Source organism: Ceratotherium simum, chromosome 23, assembly GCF_057802395.1.
Source record: "Ceratotherium simum simum isolate JZ-2026a chromosome 23, ASM5780239v1, whole genome shotgun sequence".
Classification (NCBI taxonomy): Eukaryota; Metazoa; Chordata; class Mammalia; order Perissodactyla; family Rhinocerotidae; genus Ceratotherium; species Ceratotherium simum.
Window position 1 is genome coordinate 582,479 of NC_141922.1, and position 21,759 is coordinate 604,237.

Consider the following 21,759-nt stretch of genomic DNA (forward strand, 5'->3'; position numbering starts at 1 on the left):
AACCTTGGCGCTCAGCTTCCGGGCTCGGCCGGGCCGTGTTCGCCGCGGTCTCGGTCCCCCGCGAGCCGGCTGCAGCTGCCAGGTGGGGGCGGGCGGCGCGTGGCCAGGGGGCGGCGGGACGGGGTCGTGCCGGCGGCCGCGCTCATCTTGTCCTTCCGGCCCCGCGGAGCCCGGGCTCGGCGCCATGTACGCCGTGTACAAGCAGGCGCATCCGCCCACCGGCCTCGAGTTCTCCATGTACTGCAACTTCTTCAACAACAGCGAGCGCAACCTCGTGGTGGCCGGGACCTCGCAGCTCTACGTGTACCGCCTCAACCGCGACGCCGAGGTAGGCCTCCGCCCCGGCCCCGCCGCCAGGTCTAGGCGCAGAGGCGCGGCCCCCGCGCTCGGCGGGGCGCCCGGAGCCCGCGCTGCTCGCCGCCGCGGTGTCCCGCCTCTCCCCGCTCCCGGTGGGCACGGCCCCCCGCCCCGGTGCCTCGCAGGTGCTCGTTTGTTTTGCCCGCAAATTACATGGACACCTCGGTGTGCTAGGTAGTGGGAATACAGTGGCGAACAAAACCTGCAGAAACGTGGGACGGGAGAACGTCCACTAAAGAAACACACTCCTGTAAACACACTTGTAGATTGCACCAGGTGCCGCTGAGGAAATGGAGGAGGGAATGAAGGAGGCGGTGTGTTTCCAGCTGGCTGATCAGGAGAGCCTCCGGAGGCCGAGTTGGCGTTTGACAGGGGAAGAACATTCCTGGCAAAAGGAACAAGGCTGGGTCTAATGTGGGGACAGACTATTGGCAGGAGTTTTAGTAAAGTGTGATGAACCCATCAACAGAGGAAAAGCAGGGGTGCTTTGGCCGTTGGAGGGGTGGGAGTTGGTCCAGGAAGGCTTCTTGCAAGAGGCGGCTTTTTATTTGTTCCTAAAGGGGAGGTAAGGTTTAGCCAGGCACAGGATGGGGGAGTGGAGGGTGTTCCAGGCAGAGGGAACAGCCTGTGCACAGGCCAGAAGCTTTGAGGGCAGGGAGGGCATGCAAACTTGGACTGAGGTGTAGAGTGGAAGTGGGGTGGGGGGAAGGATTATTGTCCACAGAACAGGGAGGAGTCACAGAAGAGTTTGGAGTAGGGGCTGATGCAGCAGGCAGATGGGGTTGGAGGGGCAACCAGAAGGAGGCCAACGTTCCTGGGTACCCACCCCAGGACACATGTGTTTGTTTTTGCGTTAAATGTGTGTACTGCTGTACTAATACGTACATGATAAAATCAGCAAAATAGAAAAGGTGGAATATCATAGTGAGAGCTTTGTGGCTAAATACGTGTCATTAAAAAAAATCTTCGTTTAAGCTTTTGCAGTACAGCAGTTTGGAGGTCAGTACTTGGCTTTTGTCAAAATTTCATTCGAAACTGAAAAGGAGATCTTGCAAACACGTACCGACAGCCCCACGTTGAATGAGAGCATCTTTGATGTATTTCCTGAACCTGAGGCTGGTTTTTTAGTCTCATCTTCCTATAAAGTTTCCTCTTCCCTGATGCCAGCCAACTTTTAGAGACAAATTGGAAGTTTTTACATTGTTATGTTTTTTACAAATGGGGTCACAGCCCATTGGAATTCCCTCATTTGTCTTTTCAGCAGAAATGTCTTGGGAGATGTTGGTGAGCACTACAGTCAGACTTGCCCTCGTGGCACTCATGTTCTCGTGGGTGACAGACCACGTGGCCAGTAAAATCATGTACTAGAGGTGAAAGTGCTGTGGAAACCAGCAGAGCAGGAGGAGCAGTGGGGGGCCAGGTGCAGTATTTCACCTTGGGAAGGTGAGATTTGAGCAGGTGAGGAGGAAATGATGGAGAGCCTTGTGGGTGTCGGGCAAAGAGGTTCCAGGCAGAGCGAAGGTCCTAAGGCAGGAGAGGCTGGTGTTCAAGGACAAGCTAAGACGTCATGAGGGAGAGAAGAGTGAGGAGGTGAGAGAGCAGAAGGTCAGAGAGGTAAAAGGGTGGGGGTCGGGCATCAGCATGTCACCCTTTTGGGCCATTGTAGGAACTGAGTGCTTACTCTGAGGCAAATGGGAGTTAAGGTTTTGGCAGAGGAGTGACCTGACCTGACCTGTGTTTTACCAGGGTCACTCTGGTTGCTGTGTTGAAAAGAGACTGTAGGGGGCAGTGTGGGCAGGGAGGCCAGTCAGGAGCAGGAGGCAGTGGAGATGGTGAAAAGCAGTCAGTTTCAGGGCAGACAGGATGTGGGGGAGAGAGGGTGAGGAGCTGATGGCAATACCAAGGTTTTGCCAGGGTCTGAGTTTTGGTCTGAGCACCTGGAGGGGTGGAGTTGCTGTTAGCTTACACAGAGAAGGCTGTGGATGGAATGAGGGATAGGGAGAGGGGATCAGGAGCTCATTTTTGGACGTTGTATTAGTTAATTGTTGCCGCATAACAAGTTACCTGAAAATGTAGAAGCTTAAAACAACAGACAATATCGCACAGTTTCTGAGGGTTGGAAAGCCGGGAGTGGCTTAGCTGGGTGGCTCCTGCTCAGGATCTCGCTTGAGGTTGCAGCCATCCTCTGAAGGCTCCACTGGGGTTGGAGTTTCTGCTTCCAGCTCCCTCCCACGGCTGTTGGAAGGAGGCCTCAGTTCCTCAGCACATGGGCCTCTCCACAGGGCAGCCTCCCCCAGAATGAGGGCTTAGAGACAGACCCACCAGGACAGAAGCCACAGTGTCCTTTGTAACCTCATCTAGAGGTGACACACTGTCACTTCTCCCATCCTGGTTGTGTTGGCAGCCCTGGCCCAGTGAGAGGGGCTGACTTCTGGGAGATGGGAGTTATGGGGGCCCTTGTGGACATTGGCTGCTACAGACAGGTTGAGGTGCTGATTCCACAGCCAGTGGCCATGTTGAGGAGGAGCTGGGAGCAAGAGTGTGGAGTTGAGAAGTGGGATCTTCAGCCTGTGGGTGGTGTGGAGACTCTGAAGCTGGTTGGATCACCCAGAAGACGGCCACCTGGGCTCTGGGGCACCCCAACATTGACGGTTGAGGAGAAGAGAAGAGGCCATTGAGGAGTCGGAGGAGGTGTGGCCAGGGAGGTGGGAGGAAGGGTGGAGTGTGTCCTGGTAGCTGAGGGAAGGCAGCATATCGGGGAAGGACCTGACATGGGGTCCCACGGGGACCCCTTGACACGGGGGTCTCAGGTGAGGCCTGAGACCTGGAGGGCCCTGGTGACTCTTGACAAGGCGATCTGTGGCAGGTGGGGATCTGGGCCTGTAGGGTTAAAGAGCCCAGTGGGGTGGGCCAGCCCTGTGGCTTAGCCATTAACTGCACGCGCTCCGCTACTGGTGGCCCGGGTTCGGATCCCGGGCGCGCACCGACGCACCGCTTGTCAGGCCACGCTGAGGTGGCGTCCCACATACAGCAACTAGAAGGATGTGCAACTATGACATACAACTATCTACTGGGGCTTTGGGGAGACAAAGGGAAAAAAAAAGGAGGAGGATTGGCAATAGATGTTAGCTCAGGGCCAGTCTTCCTCAGCAAAAAGAGGAGGATTGGCATGGATGTTAGCTCAGGGCTGATCTTCCTCACCAAAAAAAAGAGCCCAGTGGAGGAGGAGAATTAGTAACATTGATAGCTCTGGAGGAGGTTTGTGCAAAGGGAAGCAAAGAAATGGCAGGAAAAGAGGTTTTTTTAAAAATGAGTGAGACAGCAGGATGTTTGTGCACCAAAGGGAATGAGCCCCTGGAGCAGGGCGTGCCAGCCACAGCCCACTCCTGCCCCCTGAGATCTAAGGAAGCTTTTTACATCTTTAAAGAGTTGTAAAAAATTCCAAAGAAGGATTCTCAACAGACCAGATGCAGCTGCAAAGTATAAGTCAGATGTTTGCTCTTTGGCCTCTTCCAGGAAAGTTTGCCAACTCTGCACCAGGGAGTCAAGTATGCTGCCGCAGGAGATTGAGATGATGGAGGGAGAGGTGGGGAGGGGTCCCTGAGTGGGTGAGAGCGTTTGGGCTCAGTCCAGTCACTGCTGTGGGACAAGCTCCCTGGGAGCTTCAAGCAGCAGTCATTGCCATGGTCACGCACATCTGTGAGTTGGTGGAGTTTGGACAGGGCACAGCAGGGGCTGTGGGGATGCCTGGCCTCTGCTCTGTGAGGCTGGGCCCCAACTGGGTGCCTTGAGGGCTGGAGGCCAGTGGAGCATGTCTCTCTGCCCCTCTCCTCATGTGGCTAGCTTGGTTTTTCTGGCAGCATGGTGGCCTCGAGGTAGTTGGGCTCCTTACTTGGAGCTCAGGAGACTAAGGGGGAAGCTGCCAGTCATCACAAAGGCCAGACCCTAGGGGCATGGTGTCACTTCTGCCTCAGCCTGACCTTCAGAGCAGCCCTCAGCCCAGATTCGGGAGGGGAGTGATGGCCCTGTCCTGAGGCTGTCTTGCATCTGCCCCAGGGAGTCTAGTGCAGGTGCAGACGGCTGCAGTAGTGAACAGCTCACCCTGGAGGCAGGAGGGAAGCAGAGCTCGTGGGAGCAGATGGCGCGGATGGGCAGCGTGGCTGGTACCTCCATCCTCTGGGTGAGGCAGGAAGCAAGGGCAGCTGAGCGAGAGGAGGGGCGTGCTGCTGTGCCAAGAGCGGAGAAGCTGTGTGTGGGAGGTGGGCAAGGGCATGGCCTGGGGCAGCCATGGTGTGACAGCCAGGCAGCAAGAAAGGCCCCTGTGGCCTTTGGGAGGAAAAAATGTACAGCACTTTATTGAAATTAATTAAAGTTCCAAGTAAATAGAAAATATATCATGGCTATGAATGGGAAGTCTCACTATTGTAGAGATGTCAACCCTCCCTAAATTAACTCATAAATTCATTGTCCTTCCTCTCCAAGTTGCAGTAAGGTTTCTCGTTAGATTTAATAATCTGATTCTCAAATGTACATATGGCAGAGCCAATAATCAAGAATATCCAAGATAAGTTTAAAGATGAACAAGATGGGGCAACTTGCCCTACAGGATTATCAAGAATTATATGTGTGTTTTGAAGCTGCATTATTGGGTACATACAAGACAAATTTAGAATATTTTACTTTTTTTGTGTGTGTGTGAGGAAGATCATCCCTGAGCTAACATCCGTGCTCATCCTTCTCTTTTTGCTGAGGGAGACCGGCTCTGAGCTAACATCTATTGCCAATCCTCCTCCTTTTCTCCCCCAAAGCCCCAGTAGTTAGTTGTATGTCATAGTCGCATATCCTTCTAGTTGCTGTATGTGCGACGCGGCCTTAGCATGGCCGGAGAAGCGGTGCATCGGTGTGCGCCCGGGATCCGAACCCGGGCCGCCAGTAGCAGAGCGCGCGCACTCAACTGCAAAGCCACGGGCCCGGCCCCAAGATAATGTTTTACTTTTGAACTGACGTTTTTGTTATAAAATGTCCCTTTTTATCTCTGATACTTTTTCCTTAAGATCTGCATTGTCCAGTAGTAATGTGTTACCTCAGCTTCCTTTTTTTTTTTTTTTAAGTCCTTGCATGCAATGTCTTTTTAAAATCTGTGTCCTTCTGTTCACAACGACTCAGTACAAATGGTGGGGTGTTGTCGCCCGACAGTGGGTCGTGTCCTCGGGGCAATGGGTTTGTTCACGTGGGATGTAGTTTCTCACATATCGGGTTGAACCACCGTCTTGCTCTGTGACTTTCTGTTGTTCCTTTATTCTTCCTTTTTCTTCCTTTGCAGTGTTTCGGATTAGTCAGGTATTTCATTTCATTTTGTCTTCTCTATTGGTTTTTAGTTGCATCTCTATTATTTTCTAATTAGTTTCATTAGAGATTACCATGGGCCTCCCTGTTTTATCACAGTCTGGCTCAAATGAGTTCTTTTGCCCCAAATGACGCAAAATCCTTGTGACACTTCAGCCCTGTTTACCCCCTACTCTTTATTCTGCTGTCACGCGTTTTACTTCTGCATATGTTATATGCCTGCAAAACGTTATTGTTGTTGTTTTGAGCATTTCAGCTTTACATAATTTCAGACTCAAAGAGGAGTTGCAAGAATAGCACAAAGATTCCCTGTGTCCCTTCACCCAGAGCCCCGAATGTGAACATTTTGCCATTTCTCTGTCTTTCTTTCCTGAACCGGGAGAGTAAGTTACAGACAGGAGATCCCTTGGCTCCTAGAGGTGAGCGTGGCGTGTGCATCCCGACCACACAACAGTCTCCTGTAGAACCACAGAGCAATGATCTGAATCAGGACAGTGACACTGATCTAGGTCCAGGCCGGTCAGACCTGGCCAGTTTGTCCTAATGATATCCTTTGTAGCAAAAGAGGCACCTTGATGTCCCTTTGTGCAATCCCGGGGGTGCTGGCTTGGATGGCTTGGTTAGGGTGGGTAGGCCAGGTTTCCCGCTGTAACGTTATGATTGTTCCTTTGGTGACTAGTAAGTATCTTGTGGGGACTAATTTGGAGGCTGTGTAAACACTGTCTTACTCCTCAAACTTTCCATCTTCTACTTCCAGCATCCGTTGTGTCAGAATCAGAGATGCTGATGATGGCGGCTCCTGGGCTTTTTCTGATCCCGCCATTCCTTCTGTGTCTAGTGGTGGACTTTTCACCGTAAGGAAGAGTTTTCCTCCCTCATTTATTTATTCATTTATTTCCATCGTCACAGGCTCATGGATCCTTAGTTTATTTGGGAGGTTGTAATTGTTTTTTGTCACTGGGTTTTCAGCCTGAAGAACTTCCTTTAGTAATTCTTGTAGAGTGTTTCTCCTGGCCGTGAATTTGCTCCGCTTTTCTTTGAGCACGTCTTTGTTTCAACTTCCTTTCTGAGGGATGTCTTCACCAGGTTTAGAGTTCTAGGTTGACTTTTTACTCTTTCAGCTCCTTAAAGGTGTTATTCTGCTGTCTCTGGCTTGTGTCGTTTCTGTTGAAAAGCAGCTTTTATGAAGGTGGTGTCTCTTTTTTCCCCTGGCCACTTTTAAGATCTTTTTGTCTTTGGTTTTATGTCTTTTGACTGTGATGTGTTTGGTTGTGGTTTTCTTTGTATTTATCCTGCTTCAGGATTTGATGACCTTGAATCTGCAGATTGATGCCTTTCATCAGTTTTGGAAATTTTTTGGTCAGCCTTTCCTCAGTTATGGGTTCAGTCCTTTCCCTCCCTCCTTACTTCGAGGATTCCAATAGTATGTTAGTCCACTTGACTGTGTCCACATGTCTTTTAAAATTTCTTTTGCATTTTCACTCTGTGTCCTGCAGGTATACAGAGTTGCAGTTGGTCTCTGTGTATTGACCTTGCATCTGGCAAGGGGAGAGCAAGTGTCCTGGGCTGGTCTGATCCATTTTACTCCAAGTGCAGTGTTGCTGTAGATTTGTTGTAGATAACCTTTATTCAGTTAAGGAAGTTGTATTTTGGGTTACTAAGAATTTTTATCATGAATGGGTCTAGAATTTTATCAAATGCTTTTTTATATCCATTGAAACAATACATGATTTTTCTTCTTAATTTTGATAGTAAGGTGAATTTTAGCGATGGGCATTCTTGTGGTAAACTAATTTTGCCTTCCTGGAATAACTCAATTTGGTTGTGATATAGTATCTTTTTCACATGTCACTGGGCTCATTTGCAGATATTTTGAGGAGTTTGGTGTAACATCCTGTCCCACCTGCCTGTGTACTGTTGGTGTTGGAGGTGCCATCAGCCTGGGACCAGTGGGTTTTTCTATTTAGTTTTGGTGGTGTTTAGCGTTTTTGAAGTTTGTCATTATTTCTTAAACATTTGGTAGAATTTGTTGGCAAAGTCCTCGGCCTGGAGTTTTCTTTGTTGTGAAATAGGTATTGGAGGTATAAAATGTCTTTTCTGTATCTATTGAGTTAAACATTTGGCTTTTCTCAAGCAGCTCTTTTCAGGATGCTTTCCCCATAGCACAAGTGTATTATTAAAAATGACCTTTTTTTACTCATTAAAACTTTCCTTGCCTTGAAGGAATGACATATAAATGTGTTTGTCAGTTTGTTTTAAATAACTACTTAGTAGCAAAGAACAAACAGCCTCTTATCATCATGAAAAGGTAATGAGACTTGGAGCCCTTGTTTTTCTGTAAAAGAAAAACGAGCAACTGAACGTAGCCAGGGGATAACACCAACCCTCTGCGTGGTGCAGAAGATGGCCACGCTGTCTCCGATTTCATTACCGAAGATGACAGAGGTCTGCAGTTTATCTAACTCAGTCCAGACGTCCTCCTGCCCTGGAGAAGGCACCTGGCCGGACATGGGACAGGGCGAGGGCCACAGCCCTGGTGTTGGTGTCACTCTGTGCCAGCAGGCCCAGTCCTGACTCAGTGGGGCTCCCTCGTTATCAGCCGAGCCGAGGGTTCCTTCTTCATAGCAGTCACTCGTAATTGGCAGCTAGTGACAAGCCTTGGCTCAGGCTGGAAGCCTGTCTTGTAAAGTGCCACCCACGTGGTGGCTGGGCCTAGGGGTGAGTCTGTGGGGGCACAGCCAGGCAGGCATGGGGGTGCACAGAGAGCAGTACACAGAGTTCCCCCAGGGTCGGGGCACGCTGCTGGGGAAGCTGTGTGAGGAGCTTCCTGAGGAGGGGCCCTGTAGCCGGTTGGGGACCTGGGGTGTGAACCTGAGTTTGTGCGTGGGTTGGGCTGGGGTGTGCATGGCTATCTCCAGGAGTGCCTGGTTGCATGCTCCCCACTGCAGTGAGGGTTCGAGCAGGGCTCCTGGTGGCAGGGCTGGCCCTGGGCAGTCTTTTCCCATTGTCCCTCCATGACGTGGGGCTGCTGGTGGCAGCAGCGTGGCCTTTGACTGCCTTCCCTCTTCCTCCCTCCTCCAGGCACTGACCAAGAATGACAGGAGCACAGGTGAGCGCAGGGGTGGCTGCCACGCGCCTGGGGGTGTGGGCGGCTAGCATTTGGCCCCAGACCTGTACCCACTGGCCTCTCCTCCAGAGGGGAAGGCCCACCGGGAGCACCGGGAAAAGCTGGAGCTCGTGGCTTCCTTCTCCTTCTTTGGCAATGTCATGTCCATGGCCAGCGTGCAGCTGGCGGGCGCCAAGCGGGATGCCCTGCTCCTGAGCTTCAAGGACGCCAAGGTGGGTGGTGGGCTTGGAGGTGGGAGCAGGTGGGGGAGTCCTGGCGGGGTGGGGTCCTGGGGCACAGCAGTGGGTTGTGGGCGGTGGTGCTGGGCAGGGCCGTGGTGGGCTGGCTGCAGTTCTGACACCGCTACCCCCACCCCCAGCTGTCAGTGGTGGAGTATGACCCAGGCACCCACGACCTGAAGACCCTGTCTCTGCACTATTTTGAGGAGCCCGAGCTGCGGGTAGGGCCAGGCCGTGCTCCCACCACGCCCCGCCACTGTCCCTCCCTTCCCAGCCCCAGCGCATTGCTCCCCTGCTTCCCCTGGGGTCTCCTGCCCTGTGGCCTGCCTGATGCCCCTCCGCCCCCAGGACGGGTTTGTGCAGAATGTGCACACGCCGCGGGTGCGGGTGGACCCTGACGGACGCTGTGCAGCTATGCTCATCTACGGCACGCGGCTGGTGGTCCTGCCCTTCCGAAGAGAGAGCCTGGCCGAGGAGCATGAGGGGCTCATGGGTGAGGGGTGAGTGCTGGGGTGGGGGAGGGGCTGCCTGCGCCTGACTTCCTTCCTCCCCCCACCCCTTCACCCACTGAAGCCCCTTGCCCACCAGGCAGAGGTCCAGCTTCCTGCCCAGCTACATCATTGATGTGCGGGCCCTGGACGAGAAGCTTCTCAATATTGTCGACCTGCAGTTCCTGCATGGCTACTACGAGCCCACACTGCTCATCCTGTTTGAGCCCAACCAGACCTGGCCTGGGTGAGGCCCCTCTGCTGTGGGCTGCAGCTGTCTCGGCCTGGGGCAGGGCCTGCTCAGGGAAGGGAGGATCTGAGGCAGGTCTCACTGGGGCCAGGACTGGGCTCCCCCGCCCCTAGAGTGCTGTGATTGGCCCCTGGCTGACCCACCTGCTGTGGCCCCAGGCGGGTGGCTGTGCGGCAGGACACGTGTTCCATCGTGGCCATTTCACTGAATATCACGCAGAAGGTCCACCCCGTCATCTGGTCCCTTACCAGCCTGCCCTTCGACTGCACCCAGGCCCTCGCTGTGCCCAAGCCCATAGGTGAGGGCTGCGTGTGTGTGTGGCGGGGGTGGTAGTATGGAAGGTACTGAGCCCCACCCACCAGCATGTCTCCCTCCAGGTGGGGTGGTGGTCTTTGCTGTCAACTCGCTGCTGTACCTGAACCAGAGCGTCCCCCCGTATGGCGTGGCTCTCAACAGCCTCACCACCGGCACCACCGCTTTCCCCTTGCGTGAGTGTGGGTGGGGGCGGGGCCAAGGGGTGGGTCTGGGGGGCGGGGATGGGGGGGGTTGTTGAGTCTGTCTGACTGCCCCGCCCAGGCACCCAGGAGGGCGTGCGGATCACTCTTGACTGTGCCCAGGCGGCCTTCATCTCCTATGACAAGATGGTCATCTCCCTCAAGGGCGGCGAGATGTGAGTTCTCCCTGCCTTCAGTAAGCCCTGCCCCCTCAGCGTTCCCCCCAATGAGCCCTGCCCCCTCAACGTCCCCCCGCAGTGAGCCCTCCCGAGTCAGCGTCCTCCCCCAGTGAGCCCTGCCCCCAGCTCAGCATCCCCCCTCCTTGCAGCTACGTGCTGACCCTCATCACCGATGGCATGCGCAGTGTCCGCGCCTTCCACTTCGACAAGGCCGCTGCCAGCGTCCTCACCACCAGTGTGAGTTGGGACTAGGTGGGGGTCCCTGGGTCTGGGCCTGGCCCTGGCCCCGGCCCTGCCTTCACCGCCCGTCTGCCCTCAGATGGTCACCATGGAGCCCGGGTACCTATTCCTCGGCTCTCGCCTGGGCAACTCCCTCCTTCTCAAGTACACAGAGAAGCTGCAGGAGCCCCCAGCCAGTGCCGTCCGAGAGGCTGCTGATAAGGTGGGTGTCTGGGACCTGTCAGGACACTGCCCCCTTGTGCAGGGGTGGCCTCATAGGGCTGCTCACTGCTCCCTCCTGCCTTGCAGGAAGAGCCTCCCTCAAAGAAGAAGCGAGTGGACTCCACAGTGGGCTGGTCAGGTGAGGGCTGGGGTCGGATGGAGCAGGCTGGGGGGCTGGGTGACCAGGGTGGGCTCAGACGGGCTCTCAATGTACTGCAGGGGGCAAGTCGGTGCCACAGGACGAGGTGGATGAGATTGAAGTGTACGGCAGCGAGGCCCAGTCAGGCACACAGCTGGCCACTTACTCCTTTGAGGTGAGGTTGGGCACAGAGAGGGCACCACCCCCCTGGCCAGCCTGTCTCACCACTGCTGTGCCTGCAGGTGTGCGACAGCATCCTCAACATCGGACCTTGTGCTAACGCGGCCATGGGCGAGCCTGCCTTCCTCTCTGAAGAGGTGCCCGTGGTGGGGGGAGTAGGTGGGCGGTGGTGTTCATGCAGTGGTGGGGTCCTGTCCTCACCCCAGGTCCCTGTGCAGTTTCAGAACAGCCCTGAGCCAGACCTGGAGATTGTGGTGTGCTCCGGCTACGGGAAGAATGGGGCCCTGTCAGTGCTGCAGGTGTGTGGGGGTGGGCGGGGTGGCACTTCCTGGCAGGACCTGGGTGGGCTGACGCCCCCACCGTCATTCTAGAAGAGCATCCGGCCCCAGGTGGTGACAACCTTTGAACTTCCTGGCTGCTATGACATGTGGACAGTCATTGCCCCTGTGCGTAAGGAGCAGGTAGGTACGCCCAGGCTGGTGAGGAGGCCCCAAGGGGGCAGGTGACCCCATGCTCCCCTCCCTGTGGACTGTGTGTGTGGGCGGCCTGGACAGGGCTCTGCTGTGCCAGTTCAGGCAGGTGCGTCTGCTGCCTTGCTCTGGCTTGGCCGTGGGGTCTGTCTGGGTTGAGGGTCTCCTTTCGCTCTCCAAGCACCCCTGGCTGGACAGTGGGGTTCCTGCTCTCTTTCTGCTTTCACAGGAGGAGACCCCCAAGGGTGAGGGGGCAGAGCAGGAGTCCAGTGCCCCCGAAGCAGATGACGATGGGCGAAGACATGGGTTTCTTATTCTGAGCCGAGAAGACTCCACCATGGTGAGGGGTTGGGGCCCAGCAGCCTGGGGCAGGGGTCCCACTGGTGAGGAGTGCACCTCACTGGCTGTGGCCCACAGATCCTGCAGACGGGGCAGGAGATCATGGAGCTGGACACCAGCGGCTTTGCCACACAGGGCCCCACAGTCTTTGCAGGCAACATCGGGGACAATCGCTACATCGTGCAAGTGTCACCACTTGGCATCCGCCTGTTGGAAGGAGGTAGGCCGGGCAGGCGGGTGAGCTGGGGTCTAGCGGTGGTGCACGCTGACCACCCTGTGCTGACTTTCCTGTGCTGACCGTCCTGTGCCCGCAGTGAACCAGCTGCACTTCATCCCCGTGGACCTGGGTTCCCCCATCGTGCAGTGTGCGGTGGCCGACCCGTATGTGGTCATAATGAGTGCTGAGGGCCACGTCACCATGTTCCTGCTCAAGAGCGACTCGTATGGGGGCCGCCACCACCGCTTGGCGCTGCACAAACCCCCACTGCACCACGTAGGCCCCCTTCTCCATCCCTGGGGCTTGGGGCCCATTGTCCCCTCCGCCCCCGCGCCCACTGCTGAGCCCTGCCCCCCTCCCTGCAGCAGTCCAAGGTGATCACGCTCTGCGTGTACCGTGACGTCAGCGGCATGTTCACCACCGAGAGCCGCCTGGGTGGGGCCCGCGATGAGCTGGGGGGCCGCAGTGGCTCCGAGGCAGAGGGCCAGGGCTCAGAGACCAGGTGCGTGGAGGGTCGGGGCACAGGCTGGGGCTGGAGTCCCTGGGGTGGGCTGTGTGTGATGAGTCTGCTGGCCCCCAGCCCTACGGTGGATGATGAGGAGGAGATGCTGTACGGGGACTCGGGCTCCCTCTTCAGCCCCAGCAAGGAGGAGGCACGCAGGAGTAGCCAGCCGCCCGCTGACCGGGACCCCACCCCCTTCCGGGCCGACCCCACCCACTGGTGCCTGCTGGTGCGGGAGAATGGAACCATGGAGGTGGGTGATGCCTTGTGCCCAGCGCAGCCCCCCCCACCCCAACCGCCCCCCACTAACCCCACTCTCCCCGCAGATCTACCAGCTCCCTGACTGGCGGCTGGTGTTCCTGGTGAAGAACTTCCCCGTGGGGCAGCGGGTCCTGGTGGACAGCTCCTTCGGTCAGCCCACCACGCAGGGCGAGGCCCGAAAGGAGGAGGCCACGCGCCAGGGGGAGCTGCCCCTTGTCAAGGAGGTGCTGCTGGTGGCACTGGGGAGCCGCCAGAGCAGGCCCTACCTGCTGGTGAGCGCAGGCCGGTGGTCACCCCCCACACTGACCCTTCCCTGCCCCCCAGTGGCTCCACACTGCCACCATGCCCCTGATGACCCCACACTGTCCCCCAGGTGCACGTGGACCAGGAGCTGCTCATCTACGAGGCCTTCCCCCACGACTCGCAGCTCAGCCAGGGGAACCTCAAAGTCCGCTTTAAGAAGGTGCCGTGGCTGGGCCGAGCTGGGCAGGGGGTGATGCAGAGCAGGGGCAGGAGAGGACTTGGCCCTCATGGCAGCCCCCACCCTAGGTCCCCCACAACATCAACTTCCGTGAGAAGAAGCTAAAGCTGTCCAAGAAAAAGGCAGAAGGTGGCAGCGCCGAGGAGGGCGTTGGGGCCCGTGGCCGCGTGGCACGGTTCCGCTACTTCGAGGACATTTATGGCTACTCGGGGGTAGGCAGGCAGCTTTACGGGAGTCCAGAGTGGGGCAGACAGGGCCTGTTCCTGGCGGCCTCTTCATGGTGCCTGCCCCCAGGTGTTCATCTGTGGCCCCTCACCCCACTGGCTCCTCGTGACTGGCCGGGGGGCCCTGCGGCTACACCCCATGGGCATTGACGGCCCCATTGACTCCTTTGCTCCGTTTCACAATGTCAACTGCCCCCGCGGCTTCCTGTACTTCAACAGACAGGTAGGGAGGCCCCAGGGCTGGTGTTTCCCCACGTGGCCCTGGCCTGGTTCCCTCCGACACTCGCCAGTGCTGCCCGAGGAGGACCAGGTGCTGGGGCCCCACAAGTGAGGCCTTTGATGGCTGGGGATGGGGGGACCCTGGGATCCACCTAGAGGATTGGGGGGTAAACAGAGAGAGGGTGGTGGGGGCCAAGGCCAAGGCGGTGAAACCTGGGGCTTAACACTGGGAAGGTTTGGAGGATGGGGCTGTTGGGAGTGAAGCTACAGCCCACCAGGGCACCTGCCTGGACAGCTGGGGTCCAGTGACTGCTCTGTGGGCTTGGAGAGCAGCTCTGTCCCTTAGGAGCTGTGTGACTCTGGGTGAGGTGCTCACCCTATCTGAGCCTCAGTTTCCTCTTTTTTGACATCACGCTGATAGCAGTGACCCCTTGGGCCACTCTGAGGACTCAGTGGTGATGTGGCAAGTGCTTTGCAAGTGCTCATGCCCTTAGGACTGGGTGAAGGAGAGCAGCTCTGGGCCCTCGCAGGGGCCTTCATCGCCCTCTATGTCTGGCCGTCCCTTACCCTGGCCCAGACTACAGCTGTGGCCAGCATCCCAGCCCTGGGCAAGCCTGGGAGAAGGGACGGGAAGCCCATGAAGCACAGGACAGCAAGCTGTGGCCTCTCTTGGGGCCTCGCCTGGACACAGCAGCCCCTTGCACACCCCTGCTCCAACAGAGCTGAGGGCTCATCCCAGGGAGCCCTTGGAGGCCTGGGTCACCTGTCCTGCCTGATGCCAGGCCTCGTTGACCCGTCCCCCACAGGGCGAACTGAGGATCAGCGTCCTGCCTGCCTACTTGTCCTATGATGCCCCGTGGCCTGTCAGGAAGATCCCACTGCGCTGCACGGCCCATTATGTGGCTTACCACGTGGAGTCCAAGGTCTGACCCCTCCACCAAGGCCAGGGACCTTCTGGTCCTAGCCTCTGGCATGTGACGCCCTCCACTCCCCACCTCCCAGGTGTACGCTGTCGCCACCAGCACCAACACACCGTGCACACGCATCCCACGCATGACAGGCGAGGAGAAGGAGTTTGAGACCATCGAGAGAGGTGCGCGACACCCCAAGTGGGGACCGTTCTTGGGGCGGCCCCACCCTGACTCACTCCTTCGTCCTTGCAGATGACCGGTACATCCACCCCCAGCAGGAGGCCTTCTCCATCCAGCTCATCTCCCCAGTCAGCTGGGAAGCCATCCCCAACGCCAGGTGAGGCTGGGCCCGGGCGGGGGCTGGCGGCTGGCCCAGGGTTGCGTCCTGACCTGGCCTCACACAGGATCGAGCTGGAGGAGTGGGAGCATGTGACGTGCATGAAGACAGTGTCGCTGCGCAGCGAGGAGACCGTGTCAGGCCTCAAGGGCTATGTGGCTGCTGGGACTTGCCTCATGCAAGGGGAGGAGGTCACATGCCGCGGGCGGGTAAGGGCCAGGGCTGGGGGCTGGCAGTGCCCAGCATCCCCTGTGCTGTCCCCGTGTTTCACACCCCCACCCCGGCAGATCCTGATCATGGACGTGATCGAGGTGGTGCCCGAGCCCGGCCAACCCCTGACCAAGAACAAGTTCAAGGTCCTGTATGAGAAAGAGCAGAAGGGGCCTGTGACTGCCCTGTGCCATTGCAATGGCCACCTGGTGTCGGCCATTGGTCAGAAGGTGCGTGTCCCCCACTCCTGCGACCTGAGCATCAGCCTGCCGCCCACCACTCACTGCTCACCCCCTCCCCCAGATCTTCCTGTGGAGCCTACGGGCCAGCGAGCTTACGGGCATGGCCTTCATCGACACCCAGCTCTACATCCACCAGATGATCAGCGTCAAGAACTTCATCCTGGCCGCGGACGTCATGAAGAGCATCTCACTGCTGCGCTACCAGGAGGAGAGCAAGACGCTGAGCCTTGTGTCCCGGGTACCCTGAGGGGCCTGAGGACCGTGTGTGGGGTGGGCGCTGGCCCCATGCTGACCCTGACATTCTTCCCCTCCCTGTCCCCAGGATGCCAAGCCCCTGGAAGTGTACAGTGTGGACTTCATGGTGGACAACGCCCAGCTGGGCTTCCTGGGTGAGTGCGAGGCCTGGGGGCTGGAGTTGCCGAGACTTTTGGGGTGGCTGGGGCTGACTTGGGGCTCTGTTCTCCAGTGTCTGACCGTGACCGCAACCTCATGGTATATATGTACCTGCCAGAAGGTGAGTACTCTCTCTGTCCCTTTGCTGGGCTGGGTGCTGGTGGCTGGGCGGGCAGTGACCTGAGGTCCTTCTGGCCCAGCCAAGGAGAGCTTTGGGGGCATGCGCCTGCTGCGCCGGGCAGACTTCCATGTGGGTGCCCACGTGAACACATTCTGGAGGACCCCGTGCCGGGGGGCTGCTGAGGGGCCCAGCAAGAAGTCGGTTGTGTGGGAGAACAAGCACATCACGTGGTTCGGTGAGTGCCAGGGCAGAATGGGCCGGGGTGTGGTGGGGGGGATCAGTGGGGCTCACAGTGTGCCCCCCCCGCAGCCACACTGGACGGTGGCATTGGGCTCCTGCTGCCCATGCAGGAGAAGACCTACCGGCGTCTGCTGATGTTGCAGAATGCTCTGACCACCATGCTGCCCCACCACGCCGGCCTCAACCCCCGTGCCTTCCGGTGAGCCTACCACCCACCTGTCGGGACACCCGGACTCCCTCAGGTCTGTCCTGACCCTTCACCATCCATGTACCTCCCCCAGGATGCTGCACGTGGACAGGCGCATCCTACAGAATGCTGTGCGTAACGTCCTAGATGGGGAGCTGCTCAACCGCTATCTGTACCTGAGCACTATGGAGCGAGGCGAGCTGGCCAAGAAGATCGGCACCACGCCCGACATCGTGAGCCAGCCCTGCCCCACCCCAGCCTCACCCTGCCCTGCCCTGCCCTCAGCCTGCTCTCACCCACTCCCTCTCCCTGCAGATCCTGGATGACCTGTTGGAGACAGATCGTGTCACTGCCCACTTCTAGACCCCAGATGCTGCCCCCATGCCCCTTTTGTACAAAACACAAGGAAAAAGATTGATTTGATTTGAGAACGTGTGGTCATTCCAAGGTCTCCTGGCCCAGCTGTGGTCAGAGCCCCACGGCGGCCCCCAGCTCCAGGCCACAGTTGCTGCAATGCCCCAGGTCTTATGGTGTCCACACCTCCAGCCCTGGCCAGCTCCATCGGCCTGAGGCTGGGCACACTGCTGGCCCTGGACATGCTCTGTGGTCCTTCTGCCCTGGGCTCCCTAGGTTTCCAGGTACTCATAGAGCCCCTCGGGCTTGGGCATGAGGCCCAGGTGGACCAAGACTCGAACCAGGAGGGCGGTGAGCCGCATCGATAGGGTCTCCAGCCTGGGGTGGGTGAAGGGGTCACAGGTTGGTGGGCAGCAGGCCTTGGCCACCCGCCTGCTGGCCCCCTCCTGTCCACTCACCTCAGGGCCACTTCAAACTTGAACATCTCCCAGACGACCCTGATATGGCGAAGGAGGCTGGCACCACAGACGTTCTGGTATGCTTCGCCCACCAGGCGGCTCCAGCCCCTGACCGCACTGCCCGGAGACAGGGTCAGCCTGGCCCTGCCCTGCCACCCCGCCGCCTGCCCCCACCCCGCCATGCCCCACAGCACATCACACCTCTTGGCCATGAGAAAGTAGCGGTCGACAGGGGCGCCGAGGGTGGCGTTGATGGCGCGCACGGTGTTGATGTTGCGCAGCACAAGCAGCATGGGCCGGGGCAGGGCCTTGAGCACGCCCATGATGTCCTCGAAGTGCTCCCGCGCCATGTCCTGCATGTAGGCTGCCTCCTCACGGCTCAGCAGGTGCGAACGCCACAGCTGCCCCAGGCGCACGGGTCGCTGCATGAGCACCTCAGAGAACAGGAAGTAGTCTGGGGGAGGGCTGAGCCAGGGCTGTGTGCCCTACCTGCCTGTGCACCTGCATGCCCCAGCCTCACCTTGCACCCCAAGTGTGGCTGCATGTGCCTTCATCGCAGCGTCATCCCTCAGAATGATGGCCCGCCACAGCTGGCACAGGGCTGACCGGTCCCTGTGGGGGCCCAGCAGTGAGCCCAGAGCCACCAGGGCAGGAAAGGCCAGCCCCAGGGCGAGCGCCCAGCCCAGACCCCGAGCTCCCAGCTTACTTCTCGTCCAGGAATTGGTACAGCCCGTGGTCCAGCAGCACCAGCTGTGCCTTCCCATCTGGGCCTTTCCGCACCAGAACTGGGGACACAGCACTTAGGGTTATACCACCTTTCCCAACCCCCACCCCTGACCTCTACCTCCTGGGGGCTTTTCCTACCATTGCCAGGGTGGGGGTCAGAGTGGATGAAGCCTGTGTAAAATATTTGTTCTGCAAAAGCCTGGATCAACTTCTCTGCTATCTGGGGAGAGAACAGGACCATGCCGTGTCATCCCATGCACACAGCACACTCACCTCTCCCTCCTCCCCACATCCCATGTACACAGCACTCACGTCCTGCACTGCCAGCCCCATGGTCTTGATGGCCTCCACATCGTTGACCTTGCAGCCCTCACAGAATTCAGCAGTTAGCACGCGCTGGGAGAGAGCAAGAGGCTGAGCTTAGCAGACGTGTGCACCCCCACCCGGGAGGGGGCCCAGCCCACCTTGCTGGACGTGTCCCAGTGCACGCGGGGCACCACGATGTGCTGGAAGTGCTGCAGCTCCCGTGCACAGCGCTCAGCGTTTCGGCCCTCATTCTCGAAGTCCAACTCCTGGGCCAGTGTCCCCTTCAGGTCCTGGGGGCCAGACAGGTAATATGGTGTACAGGTTGCGGGCCAGCCCACGTGTGGCACATGCAGGACGTTGCCTCTGGGCAGCAGTTACCTGGAGGACCCAGCTGAAGCCGAAGCTGGGGTGCATGAACTCGATGAGCCGGAGCAGGAGCTCAAGGGTGTGGATGTCCCCGTCAAAGCGGTCCCTCAGGTCGATGTACTGCACCTACATCGGGCGAGGGTGCAGGGAGCACCTGCAGCTGCCACCACAGCCCCAGAGCCCACTGCAGTGCAAGGCAAGCTCGTGTGTACCTTCACAGCCACGGCCGTGCCATCGTGCAGCTTGGCTCGGTGCACCTGGGCCAGGCTTGCAGCGGCAATTGGCTGGTAGTCAAACTCCTGGAACAGCTTGTGGGGTGGAGCCTGGAAGTCTTCAAGGAACAACTGGTCCACCTGGCAGGAGAGGGTTCTTGGAGAAGCGTGGGGGCCACTGCCGGAGCCCTCCCAGCCTCTGTGATCCCAACAGCAGGGCTCACCTCCTGGAAGCCACGCGTGAGAGCCCTGTCCTCCAGCACACGCAGCGTCCTGATGTACTCAGGGGGCAGCAAGTGGTTGAAGGAGCACAGCCCTTGGCCCAGCTTCACGTAGAGGCCCCCGTTGCTGATGGCCCCGGCCACCAGGGCATTAGCTGCCCTCTGGTGACACGCAGACATCACTTCCAAGTACCCCGGGCTGTTCTGACCACAGGCATGGAGGGAGGGGATGGGGACGGGTGGGTACCTCCTCAGTCCCCCCAACACCCGCCTCCTCCCGGGCGCCCCTGCAGGCTGCAAAGACAGGCCCAGCTATGGCCCAAGGCGCAGGGACAAACCTCTTCCACCCCTTGCAGGATGATGTTCGTGCACCACCAGTAGTCCAGGGAGATCTGTAGGCCAATCCTCAAAGACCTGTCGGCAGAGGCTGCTTTAAGCCCCAGCAGGCACTCATCTCAGATGCTGCTGTCTAGCCCCACCCCTGCCAGCCCCTCAGACCACTGTGAGCACGTGGCAGGGGCTGCCGGGTCCTGGCACAGCCTCTTTACACTCAGGACAGCATTGCCAGCAGGTCAGTCTCAGCTCCTGGTCTGCAGAACAGCCAGCCTGTACCTACACCACTCCTCAGTCCCTGAACACAACACTGACGGACACCCAGGATAGATGGGAAGGGCCAGAACTAGGATGGGGGTCTCGGGCCCTAACAACCAGGCGTGGTTTCTTTTTCATTCTTTTATAACGTTCATTATAAAAAAATCCACTCAAGACCTGGCACAGTTGTGACAGCTGACAAGGTAGCCACTCTGTCACCAGCTCCCATCTGCAGACTGCGCCCTCATTCTGGGGCCCCCTCCACTCCTGCCTTCTCCACATTCAGCGACCTCTCCTGGACTGGGCCCTGCCAGCCCCCCGCAGGTGCCCTCCACACATCTGTGGACAGAAGCCCCCAGGGAGTAGAATCCCAGAGCTGGGACTCAAGTGCTCTCCTGGCTGAGGACCAGGCCCCTTCTGGTGTCGGCAGGGGTCCTCACTCACTCCCCATGCCCCAGGCTACAGACTGGCAGCCCTGGGTCTGGAGAGGGAAGGATCCAGGACCAGAATCCAGGCCTTCAGCGTTGCAGACTGCAGACCCTTGGCCCTTCATGATAGGGATGTGGGCTCCTGCTCCTCAAGACAGAGCCCCAAGAGGACCTGGGGCCACCAGTCCAAGCCAAGCCTCTCCATCCCGCCTCTCAGCTGTATCCCGCTCCAGAAAGACCAACCATGTGATTAGAGTTTTTGGGCTCTGAGCCAAGTGATATAAACCCAACTGGGGATGGAGGTGGGGCTGGAGACAGTTCAGTCATGAGGCCAATGACTCAATCATGCCCACATAATGAAACCCCAACAGAAACTCTGGACACTGAAGCTCAGGGGGCTAATCCAAATGGATTGTCACATCAATGACAGGAGGGTAATGCAACTCTGAGGATGTGGAAACTCTGCCTTTGGGATCCTCCCAGACCTCACCCTGCACATCTCTTCCTTTGGCTGGTTCTGATTTGTATCCTTTTGCTATAATAACACTGTAATCATAAGTGTAGCACTTTCCTGAGTTCTGTGAGTTGTCCTAGGGAGCTGTTAAAACTGAGGGAGTCTGTAGAGACCCCCAATTTGTAGCCAGTGGTTTGAAGTGAGGGAGGCTGCAGGAACCCCAGAACTTGCAGCTGGTGTCAGAAGTCTTAGGCAGACGTGGAGGTCTGGAGGACCAGGATCTGACTTTGAATTTAGCCATGAGAGTCAAGGAGACCCTGGGGGACTGTTCCAGACTGAAGCAGATTAAACATGAACCCTGGACCTGATCCTTGTGCTAAAAAGGTGGTTACTGGGGCACCTGGTGACATACGAATGGGGTCTGAGCATTACAGGAAAATAATAGATGGTTCCTGATTGTGGTTATGGAGAGAACGTCCCTGTTTAGGAAATACACTCAAGGTTTCAGGGATAGTGGAGCATGTTGACAATTTATTTGCAAGTGTTTCAAGCAGAAAAAAGTTCCTTTGTATTCTTGCAACTTTTCTGGACATTTGAAATTGTGTCCCAAAAAACGGGGAAAGCCCACAGAGATTTAAAAAATTAAAATTAGGGGCTGGCCCGGAGGTGTAGCAGTTAAGTGTGCACATGCCACTTCAGCAGCCTGGGGTTCGCAGGTTCGCACCGCTGTCAAGCCATGCTGTGGCGGCGTCCCATATAAAATAGAGGAAGATGGGCACGGACGTTAGCCCAGGGCCAGTCTTCCTCAGCAAAAAGAGGAGGATTGGCAACGGATGTTAGCTTAGGGCTAATCTTCCTCACACAAAAAAAATGACATTAAATAAGGGGTGGGGTGAAGCCAGGGCCCTGATGCAAACCTTCCACCACCCCCAGTCTCTGAGTGCCTGGCACACATGACGTGTTCTGATACCCACTCTCATGCAACAGGACAAGGTGCCAACTCCTCGTGGCGACCTGGTCCTGACTTATTCCCCACTGTGCTCCCTCCTGGGGCCCTGTTACCCAGGACG

At 57.7% G+C, this 21,759-nt stretch overlaps 2 protein-coding genes across 5 annotated transcripts in view; one reads left to right on the forward strand and one right to left on the reverse strand.

The window, feature by feature from the left end:
• On the forward strand, positions 1 to 17,004 carry CPSF1 (cleavage and polyadenylation specific factor 1). 3 transcript variants are annotated; one of them, XM_087447124.1, is made up of 38 exons: positions 1 to 82; positions 170 to 328; positions 8,785 to 8,812; positions 8,900 to 9,042; positions 9,189 to 9,269; positions 9,397 to 9,548; positions 9,622 to 9,783; positions 9,945 to 10,084; positions 10,164 to 10,274; positions 10,363 to 10,456; positions 10,609 to 10,696; positions 10,779 to 10,901; positions 10,988 to 11,039; positions 11,120 to 11,214; positions 11,282 to 11,356; positions 11,438 to 11,518; positions 11,591 to 11,680; positions 11,919 to 12,029; positions 12,107 to 12,248; positions 12,343 to 12,521; positions 12,611 to 12,747; positions 12,826 to 13,000; positions 13,074 to 13,280; positions 13,382 to 13,471; positions 13,558 to 13,701; positions 13,784 to 13,936; positions 14,739 to 14,855; positions 14,935 to 15,025; positions 15,096 to 15,180; positions 15,248 to 15,389; positions 15,468 to 15,620; positions 15,694 to 15,870; positions 15,955 to 16,021; positions 16,099 to 16,146; positions 16,226 to 16,381; positions 16,456 to 16,585; positions 16,668 to 16,806; positions 16,889 to 17,004. In XM_087447124.1, exons 2-38 carry the CDS (start codon positions 185 to 187, stop codon positions 16,934 to 16,936), a joined length of 4,350 nt encoding a protein of 1,449 aa, XP_087303250.1. In that variant the 5' UTR covers positions 1 to 82; positions 170 to 184; the 3' UTR covers positions 16,937 to 17,004. The 3 variants fall into 3 exon arrangements, with proteins under 3 accessions (XP_087303250.1, XP_087303251.1, XP_087303252.1); XM_087447125.1 differs by having other exon boundaries at positions 9,637 to 9,783; XM_087447126.1 differs by lacking the exon at positions 9,622 to 9,783.
• Positions 16,988 to 21,759, reverse strand: part of ADCK5 (aarF domain containing kinase 5) — a 15,437-nt gene continuing 10,665 nt past the window's right edge. For both annotated transcript variants that reach the window (XM_014797284.2, XM_087447180.1), the window contains exons 4-15: positions 19,555 to 19,630; positions 19,220 to 19,420; positions 18,996 to 19,136; positions 18,796 to 18,909; positions 18,576 to 18,707; positions 18,424 to 18,507; positions 18,250 to 18,331; positions 18,092 to 18,170; positions 17,906 to 17,997; positions 17,587 to 17,839; positions 17,386 to 17,502; positions 16,988 to 17,305 (exon numbers count right to left, since the gene is read on the reverse strand). In XM_014797284.2, the coding sequence (XP_014652770.1) occupies positions 17,200 to 17,305; positions 17,386 to 17,502; positions 17,587 to 17,839; positions 17,906 to 17,997; positions 18,092 to 18,170; positions 18,250 to 18,331; positions 18,424 to 18,507; positions 18,576 to 18,707; positions 18,796 to 18,909; positions 18,996 to 19,136; positions 19,220 to 19,420; positions 19,555 to 19,630 (1,477 nt within the window). In that variant the 3' untranslated portion in view covers positions 16,988 to 17,199. The remainder of the gene's footprint in view (positions 17,306 to 17,385; positions 17,503 to 17,586; positions 17,840 to 17,905; positions 17,998 to 18,091; positions 18,171 to 18,249; positions 18,332 to 18,423; positions 18,508 to 18,575; positions 18,708 to 18,795; positions 18,910 to 18,995; positions 19,137 to 19,219; positions 19,421 to 19,554; positions 19,631 to 21,759) is intronic.

Excerpts from the sequence above, each read along its gene's own strand:
- CPSF1 (XM_087447124.1), top strand. The coding sequence starts at position 185 with ATGTACGCCGTGTACAAGCAGGCGCATCCGCCCACCGGCCTCGAGTTC. Across the intron at positions 8,813-8,899 it reads CAAGAATGACAGGAGCACAG|AGGGGAAGGCCCACCGGGAG; the intron begins GTGAGCGCAGGG and ends CCTCTCCTCCAG. Across the intron at positions 13,702-13,783 it reads ACATTTATGGCTACTCGGGG|GTGTTCATCTGTGGCCCCTC; the intron begins GTAGGCAGGCAG and ends GCCTGCCCCCAG.